Source organism: Macaca mulatta, chromosome 2 (assembly GCF_049350105.2).
Source record: "Macaca mulatta isolate MMU2019108-1 chromosome 2, T2T-MMU8v2.0, whole genome shotgun sequence".
In the NCBI taxonomy this organism is placed as follows: domain Eukaryota; kingdom Metazoa; phylum Chordata; class Mammalia; order Primates; family Cercopithecidae; genus Macaca; species Macaca mulatta.
In genome coordinates, this window is record NC_133407.1 from 177,928,936 (window position 1) to 177,949,547 (window position 20,612).

Below are 20,612 nucleotides of genomic sequence, written 5' to 3' on the forward strand. Positions count from 1 at the left end.
TAAAATTTATGCAGCCAACAAACATATGAAAAAAAAAGCTCATCATCACTTGTCATTAGAGAAATGCAAATCAAAACCACAATGAGATACCATCTCACACCAGTTAGAATGGCGATCATTAAAAAGTCAGGAAACAGCAGATGCTGGAGAGCATGTGGAGAAATAGGAATGCTTTTACACTGTTGGTGGGAGTGTAAATTAGTTCAACCATTGTGGAAGATGGTATGGCGATTCCTCAAGGATCTAGAGTCAGAAATACCATTTGATTCAGCACTCCCATTACTGGGTATGTACTCAAAGGATTATAAATCATTGTACTATAAAGACACATGCACATGTGTGTTTATTGCAGCACTGTTCACAATATCAAAGACTTGGAACCAACTCAAATGTCCATCAGTGATAGACTGGATAAAGAAAATGTGGCACATATACACCATGGAATACTATGCAGCCATAAAAAAGGATGAGTTCATGTCCTTTGCAGGGACATGGATGAAGCTGGAAACCATCATCTCAGCAAACTAACACAAGAACAGAAAAACAAACACCGCATGTTCTCACTCATAAGTGGGAGTTGAACAGTGAGAACACATGGAGCCAGGGAGGGGAACATCACACACCAGGATCTGTCAGGGGCTGCGGGGCAAGGGGAGGGATAGCATTAGGAGAAATACCTAATGTGTGATGGGTTGATGGGTGCAGCTAACCACCATGGCATGTGTATACCTGTGTAACAAACCTGCATGTTCTGCACATGTATCCCAGAACTTTTAAAGTATAATAAAAGAAAAAAAAAAAGGAAAGTGACTTTTGAGCTCTTGAATGGAAAAAACTCCAAACTGTGTTCTTCATATCTTCCTTCAAAAATAAAAAATGGATATCTTTATCAGTTGGATATGCAGCTATGTTTTGAATTACTGCCAAGGACTTTAATTCAATTAAACGTAAAATTAGTTTTCCTGTGGTTATTCTTCCTGTATATTGTTTGATATAATTTAAAAGAAAGATATCAGAGTATTCAAAATAGTAATTCACCAAAAATCAATAAACTCTGATTTTAATATGGAATATGATTAAGGAGATTTCTAGATGTTCCATATGTAGAGAGTGTTGTTGGGAAAAAGTATATAGTTTTCTGAGAGAGGTGAGAAACAAGCTCAAATGATCACTTTTAAAGCAATAAGAAATAATCTTTGGCTAGGCATGCTTGCTCACACCTGTAATCTCAGCACTTTGGGAAGCCTAGATGGGTGGATCACGTGAGGTCAGCAGTTTAAGACCAGCCTAGCCAACATGGCAAACCCTGTTTCTACTAAAAATACCAAATAACTGGACATGGTGGCAGGAGCCTGTAATCCCAGCAGCTTGGGAGGCTGAGGCACAGGTGAATGGCTTGAACCTTAGAGGCGGAGGTTTCAGTGAGCTGAGATCACGGCACTGCACCCCAGCCTAGGTAACAGAGCAAGATTCTGTCTCAAAAGATTAAAAAAACGATAAAATAAATCTTTTACTCTATCTTCCTTCAAAGGCAACCGGTCTTCAACGGTCTTCAAATTTCTAGCCTCAATGAAATTTTGTAACTTAGGTGCTACAAATAGAAAATAATACTTGCCTTTACGAGTGTTTTAAATTGGCACTTTTGTCTCTAACCACCTGTTGTGTCTTTCGTGTAAATGTGATTAAATGTTAGAGCTTCCCTTTCACATTGGGAGTAATAAAGAAGCTGCGAGAGTTGTCCAAATACATTATAGTAACATTATGAACTAGAGTGATACACTAGAAAAGGAAAGGAAATGATGGATATGATAAAATCTAGCAGAATAAGTACTTGAAAGTCTAATGATTAAATTAGATGGATGCTCACTCTGTTGTAAAGTGTGTGGACAGTAACAGATACTGGCACTTTGGAAACATTTTCAGTTGACTCCAGCATGGATCTTTTATAGATGTTGTTAAAGTTGACACCATTTTTAAAAAGTGTTTAGAATGTGGACTCATTCTAAATGACCAGCTCATTCTAGACCAACTTCATGCATTAAAATTTTAAATTGGATTCAAGCAACAAATGTTTAAAACAAAAAGCTTTTACTATGTAAAAACATATCCTCAGAAATGGTATAATTATTCAGATACATTTTACGTCTTCCTGTTAAAGAGCTGAAACTTTTCAATTAGAGCCAACAGAATATTCATTGATTTTAGTAGTTTTTTTAATTTTGAAATTTGCAATTTAAGCAAAATAGTTTTAAATTTTTTACATTTGTGATTGATCAGTAGTAGCAACTGGCTGTTTTTCACCTTTATTTTAACCTTGGCTATGAATCTGAGATTGAAAAACCACTACATGCTGATCCTATAGTGTAGTGTTGAAATGATTAGACTCTTGAAATAGACCCCCTTGTTGTGATTTCCTACTTAGTATTGCTTGCTATGTGACCTTCATCAAACCAGTAAACCCATTTTTCTTGTTAGTAAAAGGGGGAACAACAATTGTACCTACCTTATAGGATTAAATGAATTAATATTTAGAGAGTGCTTACAACAGTACCTAGAATTTTAGTTATTACTGTTTCTAATAAAGTACTTAGGAGATATCTCATATTTCCAATTATGATTAATCTATGCACACTGATAATTCTGCAGGTTTTAAGTTGTATTCATTTCATTACAAAATGGAATTCGTATAGAGATATGAGTTTTTTCAAATGTTAAGATATGTTTCCTTAGTTTTCTTATTGTATTTATTCTTGAGACTATTTTTATACTAATTATGCCAACTGGAATTTTTATAGCACTTTATAAAGCTTTAAAATAATTTATCTCACTTTATGGTGTCTCTAAATGTGCATTATCTCATTTGTACCCTGTATGTAAGATGCAATGAATTGCCCGGGGTCACACAGCTGTAATTGGGGAAGGTAGAAGTCCAGTCCAAGTATCCTAATTCAGAGTATCTGTGCTTCTTTTCTGATTCACTATGCAGGCTTTTATGGGCCTCCCAAATCAGAACTAGAAGAGTCTAGATTCACCAATGTCTTTTTCCCTTGTTCATCATAAAATAAACCAGAACCAAAGATCTCTCCCACTCTGGGGCATTTTGTCTAAGATTACTATTAACTATCCTTCTTTATTCTTTCATTCGTTCTTTCAGCCAGGAATTACTGAGTTTCTGTGGGAGATACTGTGCTTTGAAAATTCTTGGTATGGATCCAACCTATTCTCAGTGCATTTATAGACATACAATTTTTCCAGTTATAATTGCTATGTTTTAAAAAAGATTTGTGGCAGCCTCATAGCTACATGAAATACAGCAAGGTAACATATATTAGAAGTTATTGATAAAGGAAAAAATACACACATGCATATGCATACACATACAGTAAAAATATAAAATGCACTCCAAAATGAGACTTAGGAGGCCCTATGTATATACCCTACAGCCCTTGGTGTATGTTATATATGTGGGAAGGCATAAAATGATTGACCTTAAGTCAAAGTATGCCTCTAATGATCAGGCTGAAAGCAAATAAATTACACTATATATAATGCTATCTTGAAAAACATTTAAAAGAAGGTATTTAAGATATAGTATGTCTATCTTAGCAATACTTAAGCAGAGTATGGAAGGTGATTGATACATGATGGTGATGAGATGGTACTAACTATTCATTTGGGTTTTTACATGGCGTATTTGTGGAGAATGGAGTATTATGAAGGTTTAAATTGTTTTTATATTTGTTTGTCATTGTTTTTTATCTGAGTTTACCCAAAGTTATATTTTTAAGTAATTTCACTGACTTACAGTATTAATGGTTGAGATGTGAGTCTGAATTATTTTACTATATTACGAGAAATGACAGAATTGTGTTTCAGCTGTGTATTGTATTCACTGATAACTTATGTATCCTTTTGCTTAGAAGTATTTCTTATTTGAGGAAGTGAAACCTACTGAGTCATTTAAATAGACGGAGTCCTCAGTACTTCCTCTTAACATTCACGGAATGGTGGGAACTAGAAAATGAGTTATTTATTGGTCTTTCTTTTCCATTAACACATATTATTTGATATTGCATTAAGTATACATTGACAGAAACATTATTTTAATTATTGTATTAAAGACATTTTTCATGTGTATTTAATCAACCATCTGACAGAAACTAGGGCAGAGTAACCAAAGTATCATTTGAGACTTTGTCGTTAGACATAATTTGCATGTGACAGTAGTCTATTTATAAAGTGTGATGAAGTCATATTAGAGTAAGTACCATTAGAGACACATTCAGTGTGATCTGTGTTTGCAAATCAAAATTAGTGTTCATTGGAGCTGTTTGTTGATCTGATGAGTAATGTACACTCTCAACAACAAAACTGAAGAGAAGATGTATTTTGTGATATCTGCTCTTATAATAGGTACTCTTAACACACATCGGTAATTTGTATAACATTAAACTTTCAAGTAGCATAGAGAAAAATCTAAATTCAGTTTTAGATGAATAGTTCTGTTTTTTCTTGTGCTATAAAGACACAATTATTGCCTTTCACCTCCTCCAGCTTCAAAACTCAGTATTTTCAGTTGCCTCTTATAAGGAAATAGATCACATAAACTAGAAGTCATCCTTAACCAGAGCGATATGTGAGTTAACCCTGGAGGTTCAAAGAGAAACTTACGTAGCCTAATAGTGTGGCTTGCACATTCTATGCACTATACTAAAAAATAACGTGACTTTCATGATTTTGATTGGGTGGAATAATTTTTAGTTATGATAATTGTACTGGAATTAGATCTTTAAAAAGTTCTTGGTTTTTAGTTATGATACTATAATATTTACCAATGAATTTATATGATGTGTAGGAGATACTTCAAAATGATCTAAGAGTGGAAGGAACAAGAGAACATATAGATAAAACTGGATCGAGGATGAATTGATAATTGTTGAAGTCAGGTGATAGGTACTTAGAAATTTATTATAGTTTTCCCTCAAATTTTATGTGTATCTGAGATTTTCTATAATAATTTTTTTAAACGTATGAGTAAATTAAGCGACTACGTAGGTCTCAAAGTACTGCTTTCCGTTCTTCATGTGTTAAAGACAGAGGGACCATCAGATCTTCAGATCTTGCTTTCTTTTTTTTTTTTCTTTTTTTTATTTTTTTGGCACAGGGTCTTACCCTGACACCCAGTCTGAGGGCAGTCACGCTATCGTAGCTTACTGCAGCCTCAAACTCCTGGTCTCAAGCGAAGCCCCCAGCTCAGCCTCCCAACCAGCTGGGACTTCAGGTGTGTACCACAACACCTGGCTAATTTTTTAAACATTTATTTTTTGTGGAGACAAGGTCTTGCTATGTTGCCCAGGCTGGCACAGCTTGCTGTTAAATAAAACTGTCTTTTTGAAATTGTCTTCTGTAAATCTGTAAAAGTATTCCACTATAGGTACGTAATATGGATCCCTTTTGACTTTTATAACAAGGGGAGTTTTGCCTGGATGATAACATATATTGAATATGACTTCAAATTTAATATTCTTTTTATAAGAGAAAGATTTTGTTTTTCTTATTTACTCCTGTGTTAGAAAATATCATTGCAAGGAGGTTATCAAAAATAGAAGAACTAAATCTTGGTTTTATTATCTATAAAATGATGGAGCAAATAATATTTAATATGTTTTGAAGCCCACTGGACATGAACATGTTTGGTGGGAAACCTTGAAGGATTCTGTGTTTACATATCTGTATTTCTTTATACCACCTTAGTTCAACTATTTTACCATTCCAAGTTTATTTTCCAAATTATATACAAGCAGATGAATAAGGGAATGTTGCGATTTATTTTTCTTAAGCAAGCTCAGTGTTTTTTGTTTTTTGACACTTTGTTTGGCAAAGGAGGTGTTCAATTTGTTGAGCTGAATGAAGCTTAGAAAGAATAAACTATCACAAGATCTGCCACAAAGTAGATGCGAGGTAGTTGTTCAGTGAGAAGAGAGGGAGAGAGTTATTCCATCCTTGATCCAAACATCACTGTTGGGCAGGTAGATCACTGATTTCCTATTAAACTAAGTGGACAGGAGAGTCCTGAATTAATTATGGAACAGTTTCTTTAAAGACATCAGCTCTCTGCATCCCTTGTCTTGCCACTAAAATGGTGCTATTTCATCCTGTTTCTCCCTTAAAGTAATTTTGTGATTTTTACTACGTTTAAATAACACATTGCTAAAGTCAGGGTATAATGCAAAACCAAAAATAGGGTGGAGAATATCATATACCATCTTATCTCTAGAAAGCAATGTTGTCTGTAGGGCAAGAAAGCAGTCTTTTTATTTCCCTGCAAATTGTGAATTTTTAATATAGTTAGTTTTGAGAAATGAATGTAGGAAACTTTGAGCAAAATGTCCAATAATGACCAGTAAATACATTTCCAGCCCAAAAGTATTTGCACAAATCTTTTTCTATCATATTGTTTAAAAGCAAGATAAGGGGCAAAACTTACTATCTCACGGAGAACTTTATATTCCAAATGAGTTGTATGTCAGGATGAGAGGCTTTCAGGTCAGATGATGGCTTTTGAATATAAATGCACACATTTTAATTTTTCCTAATTGTGTATAAAGATTTTAAAATACACAGGCAGTTAAAACAAATATTCAGCCACAGTTAGATGCACAGGTATTGTATTTTTCCCATCGATACTACTGCTGTATTATGAATTTTTACCAAAATGTACTTTTTAATGGAATGTTTAGTTAGTACTGCTGTCTTTTCATAAGGAGAGACATGATTCAATGTCCAGTTTTCTTCAGTACTCTATTGCCTTGATACATTAGAATAATAAGTGAACATTCAGGAAAATAAAGAGGTTTCTTTTCTTGGGAAAATCGAACTTAAATTTTTTTTTTCCTTAGGAAACTGAAGATACTGACCATTTATTATATATTTTGTTGACTCCCTGTTGTACACACACTACCTCTTCAAGACAAATCTTCCCCCACCTCCTACCCCATAAACTTTTTTTAGGGGGGTGACTTTTATAGCTGTAGAACATTAGCATTTCTCAGTACTGTTTGTTTTGAAACCATGCATTTTCTGTTTGTTTAGGAGTCAGATGGTCAGGGCTGCCCTTTCTGTCGTTGTGAAATAAAAGGAACTGAGCCCATAATCGTGGACCCCTTTGATCCAAGAGATGAAGGCTCCAGGTGTTGCAGCATCATTGACCCCTTTGGCATGCCGATGCTCGACTTGGACGACGATGATGATCGAGAGGAGTCCTTGATGATGAATCGGTTGGCGAACGTCCGAAAGGTAAAACTAGAAACATGGGTTTAGTTAGGGTGGTGTGACCATATGAAAAAGAAATGGTGCTGTCATAAATGGAGTATGACTGAGTGTATTTGAGTTTACAAAAGAAGCACACACACATACTAGGCTAGGCCTGTACAGGGTCATGATCATCAATATCACTGTCTGCTACGTCCACATCTTGTCCTGCTGGAAGGTCTTCAGAAGCAGTAACACACGTGGAGCTGTCATCTCCTACGATAACAATGCCTTTTTCTAGAATACTTCCTGAAGAACCTGAGACCATGTTACGGTTAACGTTTTTTCATTAGTAGGAGTATACTCTAAAATAATGATAAAAAGTATAATATAGTAAGTACATAAACCACTAACATGGTCATTTATTATCATTGTCACATATTATGTGCTGTGCATAAGTATATGTGCTATACTTATATGCAACTGGCTGCAGAATAGGTTTGTTTACACCAGCATCACACAAACGCGTGAGCAATGCTTTGTGCTATGACATTAAGATGGCTATGATATCACCCACCAGGCAACAAGAATTTTTCAGCTTCATTTTAATCTTATCATATCTTACGGGATCACCATGGTATATATGGTCCATTACCAAAATATCATTGTGCAGGGCACAACTATAATGTTGACAGGCTGATATAATCATAGATTGAGAGAGAACTCGATTCTACTCAAGGTACTCTCATTGGTTTTAAACATCATAATCAGAGGTGATGAGAGTGTTTGTATAGAATTAAACATCATCTAACACTGGCAGTAGCAAATCTGTGAAGAAAAAATTTAAGAAGGGAAATTATTGAATTTAGAAATTGTGAAACTGAAATTGATTAAAAATATTCTTTGTTCAATTCTAGAAGAAGTGTCTGATAGAGTTTTTTCTTAATGGGAAGGCTGTCTCACTGTTTGGCTTCTAAGAGGTCACATAAGATTTACTTTTGTGAATTTACCAGAGTCTGAGTTTGCTCATCAGTGTTGTTGACTCAGAAAAATTGACCTTGTCAGTTCACTGAGAATGGATGTTACTGCCCAGTTTAAGTTTATATAACCAGGTACACAACAGACTAGTCAATGAACCAGAATGCCAACTGATTAATTTGCAGACCCGAAATACAGTGGTCAAGGGAGGTAGCCTCTTGGATATCAGGCTATTCCCTGTACAGGAAGATACATGAAATCCCAATTACTTTCACAAATTTTTTGCTCTCAAAATCAGAGAAATGGGATTGAGTGGTGTGAAAGGTCTGCATATATGGTGCCACCCTTCCTCCTGACTTGGGCAGACATGGCTAATCAGTCATGATACTTATCATCACTGAGTTCAGACTTGGCCTACAGAGCCTTTTCAACGCAGCCCTGAAGATCTTCCACTATAGTTCATTAGGTTTTGGCAGGTAGCATGAAACTTATTTGCCGTTGTCACTAGATGCAGTGATGATAATGTGTAATGGCATCAGATTGTATTCACTGTATTCATCTATCTCTGTAGTAAGGAAATGCTTGGTACTGGAATTTCGACAAGGCATTTCTTTGGGTTACTTCATTTTTAGGACTGTGTCCGAGTTTTCCTCTTGGGAAACTCCTGCATTTTCTCCCTCCCAGTGTTCCCTGCTGACCAAATACATTCCCTTAGGATATTTTTACATACAAATTTTTACATAGGGAGATATGTTAACATCACCAACATGGCTACTCTCAAATTTTGCTTTTTTCTGGAATGATTTTTATTATTTATCTTACTGGTTTTTCATAAATTTTGTAATTTAACCCTCAGAGAAACTACACATGAGTTCACGCTTTACTCCTAAAACGTATAGTTTTTATTAATAGTTTGAATTATGGGATTTTTTTTTTTACCTAAGAAATGGAAGAAAGAAAGTAGTTATTCCTCAGAAATCCTAAAGGATGAACAAGAAAAATAATCTCAAATTGAAACAGACTTGAGACTTGAATCTCAAAAAACGTTAACTTAAGGAAGACGTGAAATAAAGCACCAGTTCTGCTACAGAGTAGTAATGGGATGCCAGGCAAGTTATATAACCTCTTTCTTCCTCAGTTTACCCCTTTGTAAAACAGAAAAATAATAGTCGCTTCTCTATTGGGTGTTGTGATGATCAGTTGAGATCAAGGACCTAAGAACCTAGAAGAACGTCAGGTCACCAAAGTCATAAATGCTTACTATATTATTACCAATGTTAATTAATAATACTATGTAATACATATTCTAGGACATACTCCGTAATCTGTGTTAGTAGAAATCATTTCATCACTATGCATGTGAGAGAGCTACATATGGGGAGTTGGTGATACTAATGTACTGTTCCCCAGAAGACATAAGTGTGAATACTGGCTTTACAATGTACAAATACAAACAAATCACATGACTAGTCTGAGCCTGATTTCCTCTTCTGAAAAATGAGAAGAATAATACCTCCCTAAATTGTTGAGAGAATGACATATGTTATTAATGCTGGTTTTATTGATTTGTGACCCTTTTTACTGAAAGCTAAAAATAATTTTACATTTTAAGTGGTATATATTTAAATTACGATACTAAGTACCTACAGATGTCCTTGATTTTACATCTTGTCCTAAAATATTCACTACCTGGCCCTTTAAGAAAAAGTTTGCATTCCCAGGTCTAGGACATAGTAAGCATTTAAAGAATGCTTATTGAATGGATGGATAATGGAGAATGACAGAAAAGTATTTGAGATACAACAGCTCAAGTAGTTCAAGTGCTCCAGGTAGCAGTGCTTTTTTTTTTTTTTAAGCTGTGAAGACATTTCAATTTTCTTTACTAAATGGGTTTTCATCTTCAATGATCCAAGTCAGAGGGTGGGTCTAGGCTTTAAGAGAAATTTTTAGAAGAATTTTGTATACCTTACTCCTTGGGAGAAAACAGTATTTGCCCTATGTGAATTTGGGAAAAGTTGCAGTCTCAACCTGCTTTCCATTGAATTAAGTTGAAGCTTGAGCCTCTTTTCAGTAGTGGCACTAACAATAGAAAGGAAATACTGGGAACATAACATGAGAAGCAGAATGTTCCAAGGTGGCTCTAGTGTTTCTCCTTGATCTTATCACCCACTCCCAAGACCATTCATATTTCATTGTCTCTGGCACACTGGTGAGCTTTCTGCAAGGGAACTGAGAGATTTTTACATTGATGCTTTCTGTTTTTTACCCCACAAAGAGTAGAATGATGATCTGAATCCTTACTGCCCTAGAAGTCACACTTCAGAAACTTATTTGGCAGTCAGCAGTGTCATTTAATAAAGCTTTACTTCACTACAATCTTGTTATACTTTCCTGTGGCCGTTATATAGTTTAGAAATGTATATCACTTGTAATTATTTGTTTTTAAGTTAAAGAGTTATATTTCAATTAAATGTCTTTATGTCTACTCATCTGCCTCTAGTCAATTAAACTGATTGTGACTTTTATAGCATTTCATAAATGTATACCACTTAATTTTCAATAAAACCTAAATTTTTATGTAGATACAAGCATAATTCTTTCTGAATAATTTGGAAAATATTGCGATGATGTTATGTTCTTATAGTATTTTATATATACTTCTATATCAGGAGCTACAGTAAATTGTTATTTAAAGGACTATCTTTTCTATTAGATTATTAACACTTAAGGCCAGGGACAGTGCCTTGTGTTTGTGTTCCCAGGCACCTAAATGCACTCAATTACTATTTACTAAGTGAACTAATAAATGCACACACCTGCACACGTGTTCCTTTAGGCAATGACCTAATCTTACGCATGTTTTAAACTTTGTTCCAACCTGAATACTAATACATATATATACACCGAACATCAAACTAATAGATTTTGTCTAGTTTTTTCTTACAGGAGTGGTTATAAACAAATGTCACACGGTCATCTTGATACAGTAGTTCTTCTACCTGTATGTTCTTCCTCTATTTTTTAAATCATTCTTCTTTCATTCATGCATTTTCATTCATTCACTCATTCATTTTTTAATTAACTAGTTAATTAATTTAGAGCTGGAGTCTCACTTTATTGCCCAGGCTGGAGTGCAGTGGCACTATCTTGGTTCACTGCTACCTCTGCCTCCCTGGTTCAAGTGATTCTTCTGTCTCAGCCTCCTGAGTAGCTGGGATTGCAGATGCCTGCCACCACACCTGGCTAATTTTTGTATTTTTAGTAGAGACAGGGTTTCACCGTGTTGGCCAGCCTGGTCTCGAACTCCTGACCTCAAGTGATCCAGCTGCTTCAGCCTCCCAAAGTGCTGGGATTACAGACATGGGCCACCATGCCTGGCCTTACTCATTTATTTTTACAACATTTTATTCTGTCAGTTAAAAGAGTGACTGCCAGTGATTGTCCAACAGAATGGTTCCATTGTTTCTATCTGCCATTTTGAATACTCATCTTTTTCTTCTTTTATGAGTGGGCCGATGACAATATTGTGAAATTGTTTCTGCCTGTCTTAAGCATATTACATTCTTTAAATGAGTAATGCTTCCATCGTAGCATGGAAACATACTTTGATTGTATATTCCTGTTACCAAGGTGATACCCCACAGCTGGAGTTTATAAATAGTAGCATACTAAACATATAGTGTATTTCTATTACTTCTTTTATAGTTAAATGTGTTTAATAATGCTAATGCTTACAGAAGCAATAGCACCTAGAAGTCTATAATACATACCTTTTGATTCCCTCTTTGATAGAAGGTATTTTATGATTCTAACTAGAATATGTTTTCGATTTTGCCTGAGTCTATATCGTTGCCTGAGTTTTCAAGCTGTCAGAGTCCTGGGATAATGAGATCAGATGTGAGCGCTCAGAGAAAGTTCAGGATGTGATGGGTAAGATCACAGCCTTCTCTCTGACTTCAATCAGATCACAGCTAAAAAAGAGGATCTGTTGCTACCCAGAGATTTGCTTCCTTTTGCCAGAGGATTAGAAGGAATCTTAGCAGTTTTTCACAGTATTAATCACCAAATACATAACATTTACATTTGAAATAAATAAAAATTCACATATAAAATTAAAATGTTGACAGACTGAACTAGTGAATGAGCCCAGATTAGTTCTTATGGTTTTAAACATTGTATTTTCTTAAAATAATATTTAAAATCTTAATGAATGGCCATATTAGAATAAAAATGGGTATAACCTTAAGTCAAGGGAGTTATTCTTTTTTATGCATTCTCCTTTGTTGCCCTCTTCAATTAAAATACATCTTGCTAGTTAAAAACTTAACATGTCATCTAAATATTGCTTTTCCTAATAAGTGTGAAGAAAGCCTCTATAAGCAGGGGTCCCCAAACCCCAGGCCGTGGACCAGTACCAGTCTGTGGCTTGTTAGGAACCAGGCTGTGCAGCAGGAGGTGAGCAACAGGCTAGTGAGCAAAGCTTCATCTGTATTCACAGCCACTCCCCATAGCTCACACTACTGCCTGAGCTCTGCCTCCTCTCACATCAGCAGTGGCATTAGATTCTCATAGTAGTATGAACCCTATTTTGAACTGCACATGGGAGGGATCTAGGTTGTGCGCTCCTTAGGAGAATCTGATGCCTGATGATCTGCCACTGTCTCCCATCATTCCTAGGTGGGACTGTCTAGTTGAAGGAAAATAAGCTCAGGGCTCCCACTGATTCTAAATTATGGTGAGGTGTATAATTATTTCATTATATATTGCAACGTAATAATAATAGAAATAATGTGCACAATAAATGTAACACTTTTGAATCATCCCCAAACCATCCCCTTCCCCTCCCTTCCACCATTCGTGGAAAAACTATCTTCTGTGAAACCAGTCCCTGGTGCCAAAAAGGTTGGAGACTGCTGCTGCATAGTATTCCTGATCCTAAGGAAAGAGGGGTGGGTACATATCACAGTGTTGTTGCAGCTATTTTTAGGAGGGTGTTGCCTTTTTATGTTGTCTATTTAAATCTGACTCACAGGATTAGTGTCCGTATTGGAGCTGTAAGGACAAAAATTACAACAGAAGTGAAATACAAAAATGAAAATAGACATTGGAAATGTAGAACATGGTTCTCAACTATAGGCAATTTTACCTCTTGAGGGTATTCAGTAATATATGGGGACATTTTTGGTTTTCGCAATGACTAAAGGGTGGCAAATACTGCTGGCATTGAGAACAGGCCAGAGATACTAACCATCCTGCAACGTGGGTGATCCTACCCAAGAAGAATGACTCTGACTATAGTACTGATAGTCTAGTCCTCACCACTCCCTTCTCATAACATTTAGGTAGAGTCATGAGTGACAGTAAGCAATCCAAAGTCACAGGTTTGTTGTTTCTCATTTATTTGCATTCTGTTTACTGATTTTCTAAAAGCTCTTCATGTGAAATAGTGGTATTTTCTTTATTAGCATGTGATTAACAAAAGAAACAACTGCCTCATCCAAGTGGTGTATGATGTCATAGGATACCTTGAAGACATTTTTACGTATTTCTCAAAAATAACTTGAATACATAGTATATTAGAAGAAGCAACACTTGAACTCTTTTACTCAGTTTTGAGTCCACTGCCTCTGGTAGATTGTCAGCTCCTTGAGGACACACACTATGCTTTATTCTTCTTCTCATTCTCAGAGCTTTGCATGATGCTTGATACACAGTAGGCCCTTGAGAAGGTTTGGTTTTGTTTTGTTTTGTTTAAATGATCAGTGGTGACACTGTTCTTACTTGTTATATTCTTAAGTAGAGCTACCCTCTTGGAGTCAAACTGCCTGGGCTCATCTTCTAGTTTTCCTACTTAGTATCTATGTACCTTGCTTTATTTAACACCCCTTCCACTCCCTTCCCTCAAGTACTTGGTCCATAAAACTCTGCCTCTTTAAGATTAAATGAGTTCATATATATAAAAAGACATTAGAACAGTGCTGGCACATGGAAAATGCTAAGTATTAGTTGTTACTAATATTATTTTTAAAATAGATTAATAGAGATGGGATCTCACTCTAATGCCCAGTGTGGTCTTGAACTCCTGGCCTCTAGTGATCTTTCCACCTCAACCTCCCAAAGTGCCAGGATTACAGGTGTGAGCCATCACACCTGGCCACATTTTTTATACTAGTGTGATTTAAGACTCCTGAAATATTGCTCTGCTTCTAAGAGTTCAGTTATCTGTATTTTTGAGTTGTCTATGGAAGTTTTTCTTTTAGATACGATATCATTCCATTAGGAAGAATTAGATGCCAAAATTATGTTGGTTACCAAGCAATTATTTGTATTTCTTTAACATATTAACATCTATATAGTTATAATTTCATTGCATGACCACATTAAAATAATTTACTGTTAAACCATATTTCAAATTTGAAACTCAGAAAATGCAAACTTGTCAACATGTCAGCTGAAACACTATTTTAAGGATTAAATAATTTAGATAAGGTTACATTGTTCTTACTTTCTGTGTAATTAAGTTGAAATGATTAAGTATTATCTAAAGTAGGGTGAAGAACTACAGTAACCAAATAGCAATTGCTTGTTCGAACCAGCTTTAGCTGGCATTTGGAGAGCAATAAGGGTTTCACATGAAACCATTATTTTCAGTGACTGAAATTTATTCCTTTAATTCTCAGAATGTTCTTGTTTCTCAGCCATTTTTATGGAAATATTTCTGAATTATATGTCACCCTTCCCTGCCTTCTCAAAATTGGTTATGCAGCTGAGTGAACCAAAGGGCATAAGAAGCCACTACAGTCAACACGACACATTTCTAGAAGCTTACATTTTGCTACAAGATTTAAGGGTAGGTTGCATAAAGAGAAGAGAACCATAAATTTAAACTAAAATCACACATATATTTGGATCAGGATGTAAAATTTGTATAAATATTTAAAGTAAAATATAAAACTTTAAAGAAATTTCAAGGTTATGGAGGCTGATCATAGGCCAAGAGATCAAGTCCCTCTTATAAGAAGGTATTTCAAGGAGAAGCAGTATCATCTCTTGTGTTAACAGTGGTCAGTATTTCGGTAGAACAGTGCCCTTGAGGTTATCCCAAGTGTGAGACTGCACTACTTTAAAGGAGACCTGTCGGCAGCTTTGTTGACCACTTCCCTGCCCGACCTCAAAGAGAAATCGGCTCTTATTCCAATTGGCATTTCTTAGTATATAGGTTTCTGTTTTCCTCCACTTCTTTACTGCTTCTAATTTGAAAATTTCCAGAACATACTAGTAGAACATAGACAGTAATTCGGCCTTTGAGTTAGCTTCATTTTACACACAAATCAAACGTCCATATTCTTAGGAAGGTAGCAGGGTGCCTACATTCTGTTTCTGTAGGAAGAAGTAGGAAAAAAAAATGTTCCTCCTACTTCAGAGGACTTTCCTGTTTCATTCTGGGTTTCTCCCCAAATTCTTATAGGTTGAGACTTCTAGAAGTATGACTGTGGGTAAGCAGGAAATGATTGTGTTGCTCTAGCACAATATTCTTCATATAGGCTTTTGTTTATTATCTGTGGAGGTACTCCAAAATAGATAACAAAAGTCATTTACTTAAGCTATAATTACATATGAATATGTGAGTGTGTGTGTAAGCATTTTTGTAGCATATACCCTCTCTGAATAATATTCTGTGTAGGCTACTGTTTTAAATACTCTTGATTTTTGTTTTGTTCACAAAATAAAGCGAAAAAAAGAAGAGAACAGTAGCAAGTAAAATATACTTAGAATATTTTATCATGTGATAAATATTTTATCAATGTCCTTCATTAATTTTCACTCATTTATAGAAAAACACTGACTCTCTGAGTCCTTCTCATCATCCTTATTATAATACATGTATATACCTTATTCAGATATGGAAATGCATTAAGTAAAAATCTTGTTAAAAGTATTATAAAATTGACTTTGATTATCTCTGGGACTGTCAGAACTCTCATCCTATTAGTAATTGGAGAGGTTTTATCTTGTCCTGTTTTTATAATAAGCCTGACTGTGCTTGAAGTTTCTTACCAAATGTTTTGCCGTTTCCATAATAATGGATCTTATTAACGTTTTTCTAAAATGGCTCTTTAAAGATGTGGATAAAATGAACAGTGACTAAAATAGAATGAGTCCCCGATTATTATTGGTAATTACTGAACATAATGAGATGGGCTTTTGACTACTTTACTTCTTGAGTGTTTTTCTGTCAGGATTTTCTGTTAAAGATTGAAAATGTGGATTTCTCTGTTCCCCGTGGATCCTAAAAAAGGATTCTGTGCATTTTGTCAGAAAAATAAATAATAGTATTTATTAATTTCCAAAGGCAAAGGGTGAGTATGTAGACATAAAAGAATCCAATGTGGTCTTTAAATTTCTAGAACACCAGTATTCTAGTTTGTAAAAGATATTCTCAATGTTACCAGGACTAGAGAACTTAAGAGAAATTGTTAATTAGACAAATACACTGGTGTGATGATAATACAGGAAGGAATCAAGGCTGGCTCAGCCTTTGAATTTGGTAAGAAGCTGAAACAGATAATTTATCATAAAGTGTTAGAAACAAGTTAATACTAGAAAAATGTGGGAATCACCTAAAATCAAGATAAAGGAATGAAATGATACTACTCAGTGTCTTGTAACTTGAAAGGATGTTTCTGTCTTTCCCAACTTTTGCAGTTACCGCTACATAAAGATTTTTGATGTTGTGAATAAATTCTGTACCATTAATTCTGTGTTCACATTCTACTTTCTATGCTTTATGACTTAATTTTTCCATACTTATATTTATTTGGCTTAAGAGTAGAGAGATGAACATGAAGGAGTAACAAAGAAAGGAACTCATTTAAGCACTGCCCAAAAGGACATGATACTTTAGTCATTCATTAACACATGAAAACTAGAAGAGCACAGGTGAAATCTCTACCATGAAAAAGTCAGAAAAAATAGTGACAGCAATTATAAAAGAAAGAGGTTCATTATCCTAATATATAAAGAGCACATTCATATCAACAAACAGGAAATTAGTGGATATGGGGACAAAAAAAAAAAAAAAAGCAGCAGCTAGTGACCCAAAGAAGAAATATACATGTCCAACAAACATTGCATTTCTTTCAAATTATTTGTCAAGGAAGAAAGGGCAAATTTAAACATTGGTATGACCCATTAAACTGACAATCAAGCATCAGAGCAAACAAAAATATTCTTTGTGTTTGAGTTTTGTGTAATGGTAATTATCACACATGGCTGGTGAGAGAATAAATTGGTTTTACCATCTGGACAGCAAAAGTGTCTTAAGAATGTTCATAAATTTGACACAGTTACATGTCTAGAATATTGTGCTCAAAAAAATTCTATGATTCTTAAAAACTAGCACATATATGGTTAAAGATTTCTTTATGATACTACTTTATAATAAAGAAAACTTGAAAACAGCATAAGTGTTCATTGCACAGGAATGGTTTTGTAAATGCTGGTACATCCATATATGCATACTTTAAAATTATATTCATGAAGAATGTTTAACGTCAGTTAATTTTTTTCTGTATAATGCTAACAAACATTGAGTAGATTTCACATTGTGTATGTGATTAGGAACCATCACCAATGGCTATATGTAGGTGTTCCTTAAAATATCTTTATATTTCCTTATAATTCCAAAATTTCCTGCAGTGAAATTATGTTCTTTATAATGAAGAGAGAAAAAGTGAAATAAACAGAAAATTGAAAAGACACAAGGACAGGACTGCCAAAACCAGTAAAACGTGTTTTTTATGGCAAACAGTTTGACAACATGCATACCCCTAAACTTATAAGCCTAATCTGATTCTTAAACTACTTTTCTCGTTATCATTTGTTGTTTTTTTGTTTAAGACCCTTTCTAGGTTAAGAAGAAAGAACCTAATCATGTTAAATTAAATTCTAAGTTTGTTTTTTTAAAGGTCAGTGCTAATAATAGCAAGTAGTCCAAGAGGCATTTCTATTTGACTTTTGAATGCATATTTACTTAATTTAATTATTTGGTTAGATATTTGATTTTGTTACTATTGCATTGTTTAGAGTTGATAGTGGGAGGAATTGTCTGGGACAAAATAAATAACACGGATGGGCATTCTGTTTAAAAATAACTTTAATGGAATTACCTTTTGGCAGTGTAGATGGGCAAGCTTTGACTAGAAATTTAGAGATAATAGTTTACATTCTGTCCCTTTTACATCAAAATAATCCATTTTCCTAATCATTTCATTTAAATAAAAATTAAATATTTTACATCAGCATTTATTTTGTGTTTATAAATGTTTTACATCAGCATTTATTTTATAATGCATTATTTAATTTTATTAACCCAAAATGTTCCTGTCAAATGGATTAATTTTATTCTTTAATCTACAGATAACAATACCAATAGGTGGTGACATTTTCAAGACTGCATATGAAATCAGGTTATACATTTGGTTATACATTTATTTATATGATTACTCAAATGAAAAAAAAAAATGTTCTTTATAACCAGTTGGCATTAGAGCTTAGTTAGATAGCCATACTTGAAATTTACATTTTCTAATCAAGATTATCCATATGAACAAAATATTAACTGTTATTCAGAATTTAAATGAATCCTTTCCTACTTTTCTACCCAAGATGTTTTATACTTATGTGTTTGGTCTGCATTTTTATACACAATGGAAGTAGTAGTGATTAAGAGGAATACTGGACAAATCAGTAAGTGATAATTAGCACAGTTCACAGTCTTAGGATTTAAACCTGAGCCAGGGGATTGGTTCTGTGTTTGTTTGTTGTTATTGTTTTACTCCAACAGCTCTCTTTATTACCTATCATATGTAGAGAAAGATAAATAGCCTGGGTAAATTGAACTGGGGATTAGAACTGTGGAAGAAGGCCCAGAAAAGGGTGGAGGAAATGGCTGATAAGGAGTCAATTTAGGGGATGATATGAACTGGTAGACTAAAGATGAAGTCCCACATTCAGGTCCCAGCTATAGAGGCATTTGAATTATTTGGTGATTACCTGTACAGGGGAAAAGCCTGTTACTCTAGAATTTAGTCTTTTAAAATGCAAAAATAAAAATTAAAAATGCAGATATTACATAAAGACAGCATTGTCTTTTAAAGGAGAAATAATTTCAGTCTACATTGAATTGATCTACTTTATTTTTTTATTTTCAGAAGGATAAAAAAGAGCAGACTTTTTATTCTTTAAAGCAAGCTGATAAATTTTGATGTCCTGAATTTTTAATATCTCATCCAAAAAATTAATTATGGACTGGATTGTGCAACGTTGTGCTAGATTTCCTTTTTTCCTTAGACTTTCAAATAGGAAGGCAAGAAAAATACAATTTGTCATGACTCAAATAAATTAAAAATGACCTTCTTTATGAACAATATCTACTAAAAATGTTTACAAATCTTCGTAGTGTTTGAATTTTACCAGCAATGAAAGTTAGTGCAAAGCTTCAGCATGCTAATTGCGTAATTGTTTTTAAAAATAGTAAAAGGTTCAGCAAAGAATAATGCATTACTATCAAAAGAGCATTGTTAAATTATGTACTCTTAGGTGAGAATTTTACTGTAATTTAGGAGAACTCAGGAAAATGAGGTTTGGTGAGTTTAGTACATATAATCAATAAAGGTGAAAGATATTTTGGTCATTTACATACTCTCCATAAAATCTTTCTAACTAAGCCAACTTACAGATACTGTATTGCTTCAAAATGAATTAATTCTTCAAAAGGACAGTACATAATCACCTTCAGAACACAGTATGAATTGCACTAAGCAAGGTGTGCTTCCAGTTACATTCACAAAGCTTCAGATAGTCTGCTTATCTGGAAGTATCTAAAATTTCAAGGTTATTACTTTGCCACACACATTGGTTTGGATGTCTGTTCTGAGGATTTTCATTATACTCTTTCAGTATCTAACAGGCTCTTCAACACATTTCAAATCAAGTTTACCCCATTATTTAAACATGCTAGAAGTTTAGTAACTGCTTAAATATTAGTAATTAATCTACTCTAGGGTGAAAGTCACGTTCTAATACTGATGATGGGCTGTTAGCTCTATCACAATTCTGTGTCCTGTTACAGTAAATGAGAGAAGTGGGAAAATATTTGCAGAAGAAAAGTGCTTGGAGGAACACAGGTCTCATTCAGCAGTCTTTGCAGTGTGTGCATCTAGCCCTGAAAAGTGTCTTTGCAAGTAACTAAAGAACTATGCATTCTTTCTATATATATAAAAATATATTATTTGGGCTAGAAACAGTGTTGATAGCTTTGCTTCTTGATTCTTCTTTGTAAAGGATAGTAGCCATATCAACAAAGCATTTTTCTCAGGTAA

At 34.4% G+C, this 20,612-nt stretch overlaps 1 protein-coding gene across 8 annotated transcripts in view; it reads left to right on the forward strand.

The window, feature by feature from the left end:
• CBLB (Cbl proto-oncogene B) overlaps positions 1-20,612 on the forward strand; it is a 213,841-nt gene that overhangs the window by 141,496 nt on the left and 51,733 nt on the right. For all 8 annotated transcript variants that reach the window (XM_015129774.3, XM_077993983.1, XM_015129772.3 and 5 more), the window contains one exon: positions 7,093-7,296. In XM_015129774.3, coding sequence (XP_014985260.1) covers positions 7,093-7,296 — 204 coding nt within the window. The remainder of the gene's footprint in view (positions 1-7,092; positions 7,297-20,612) is intronic.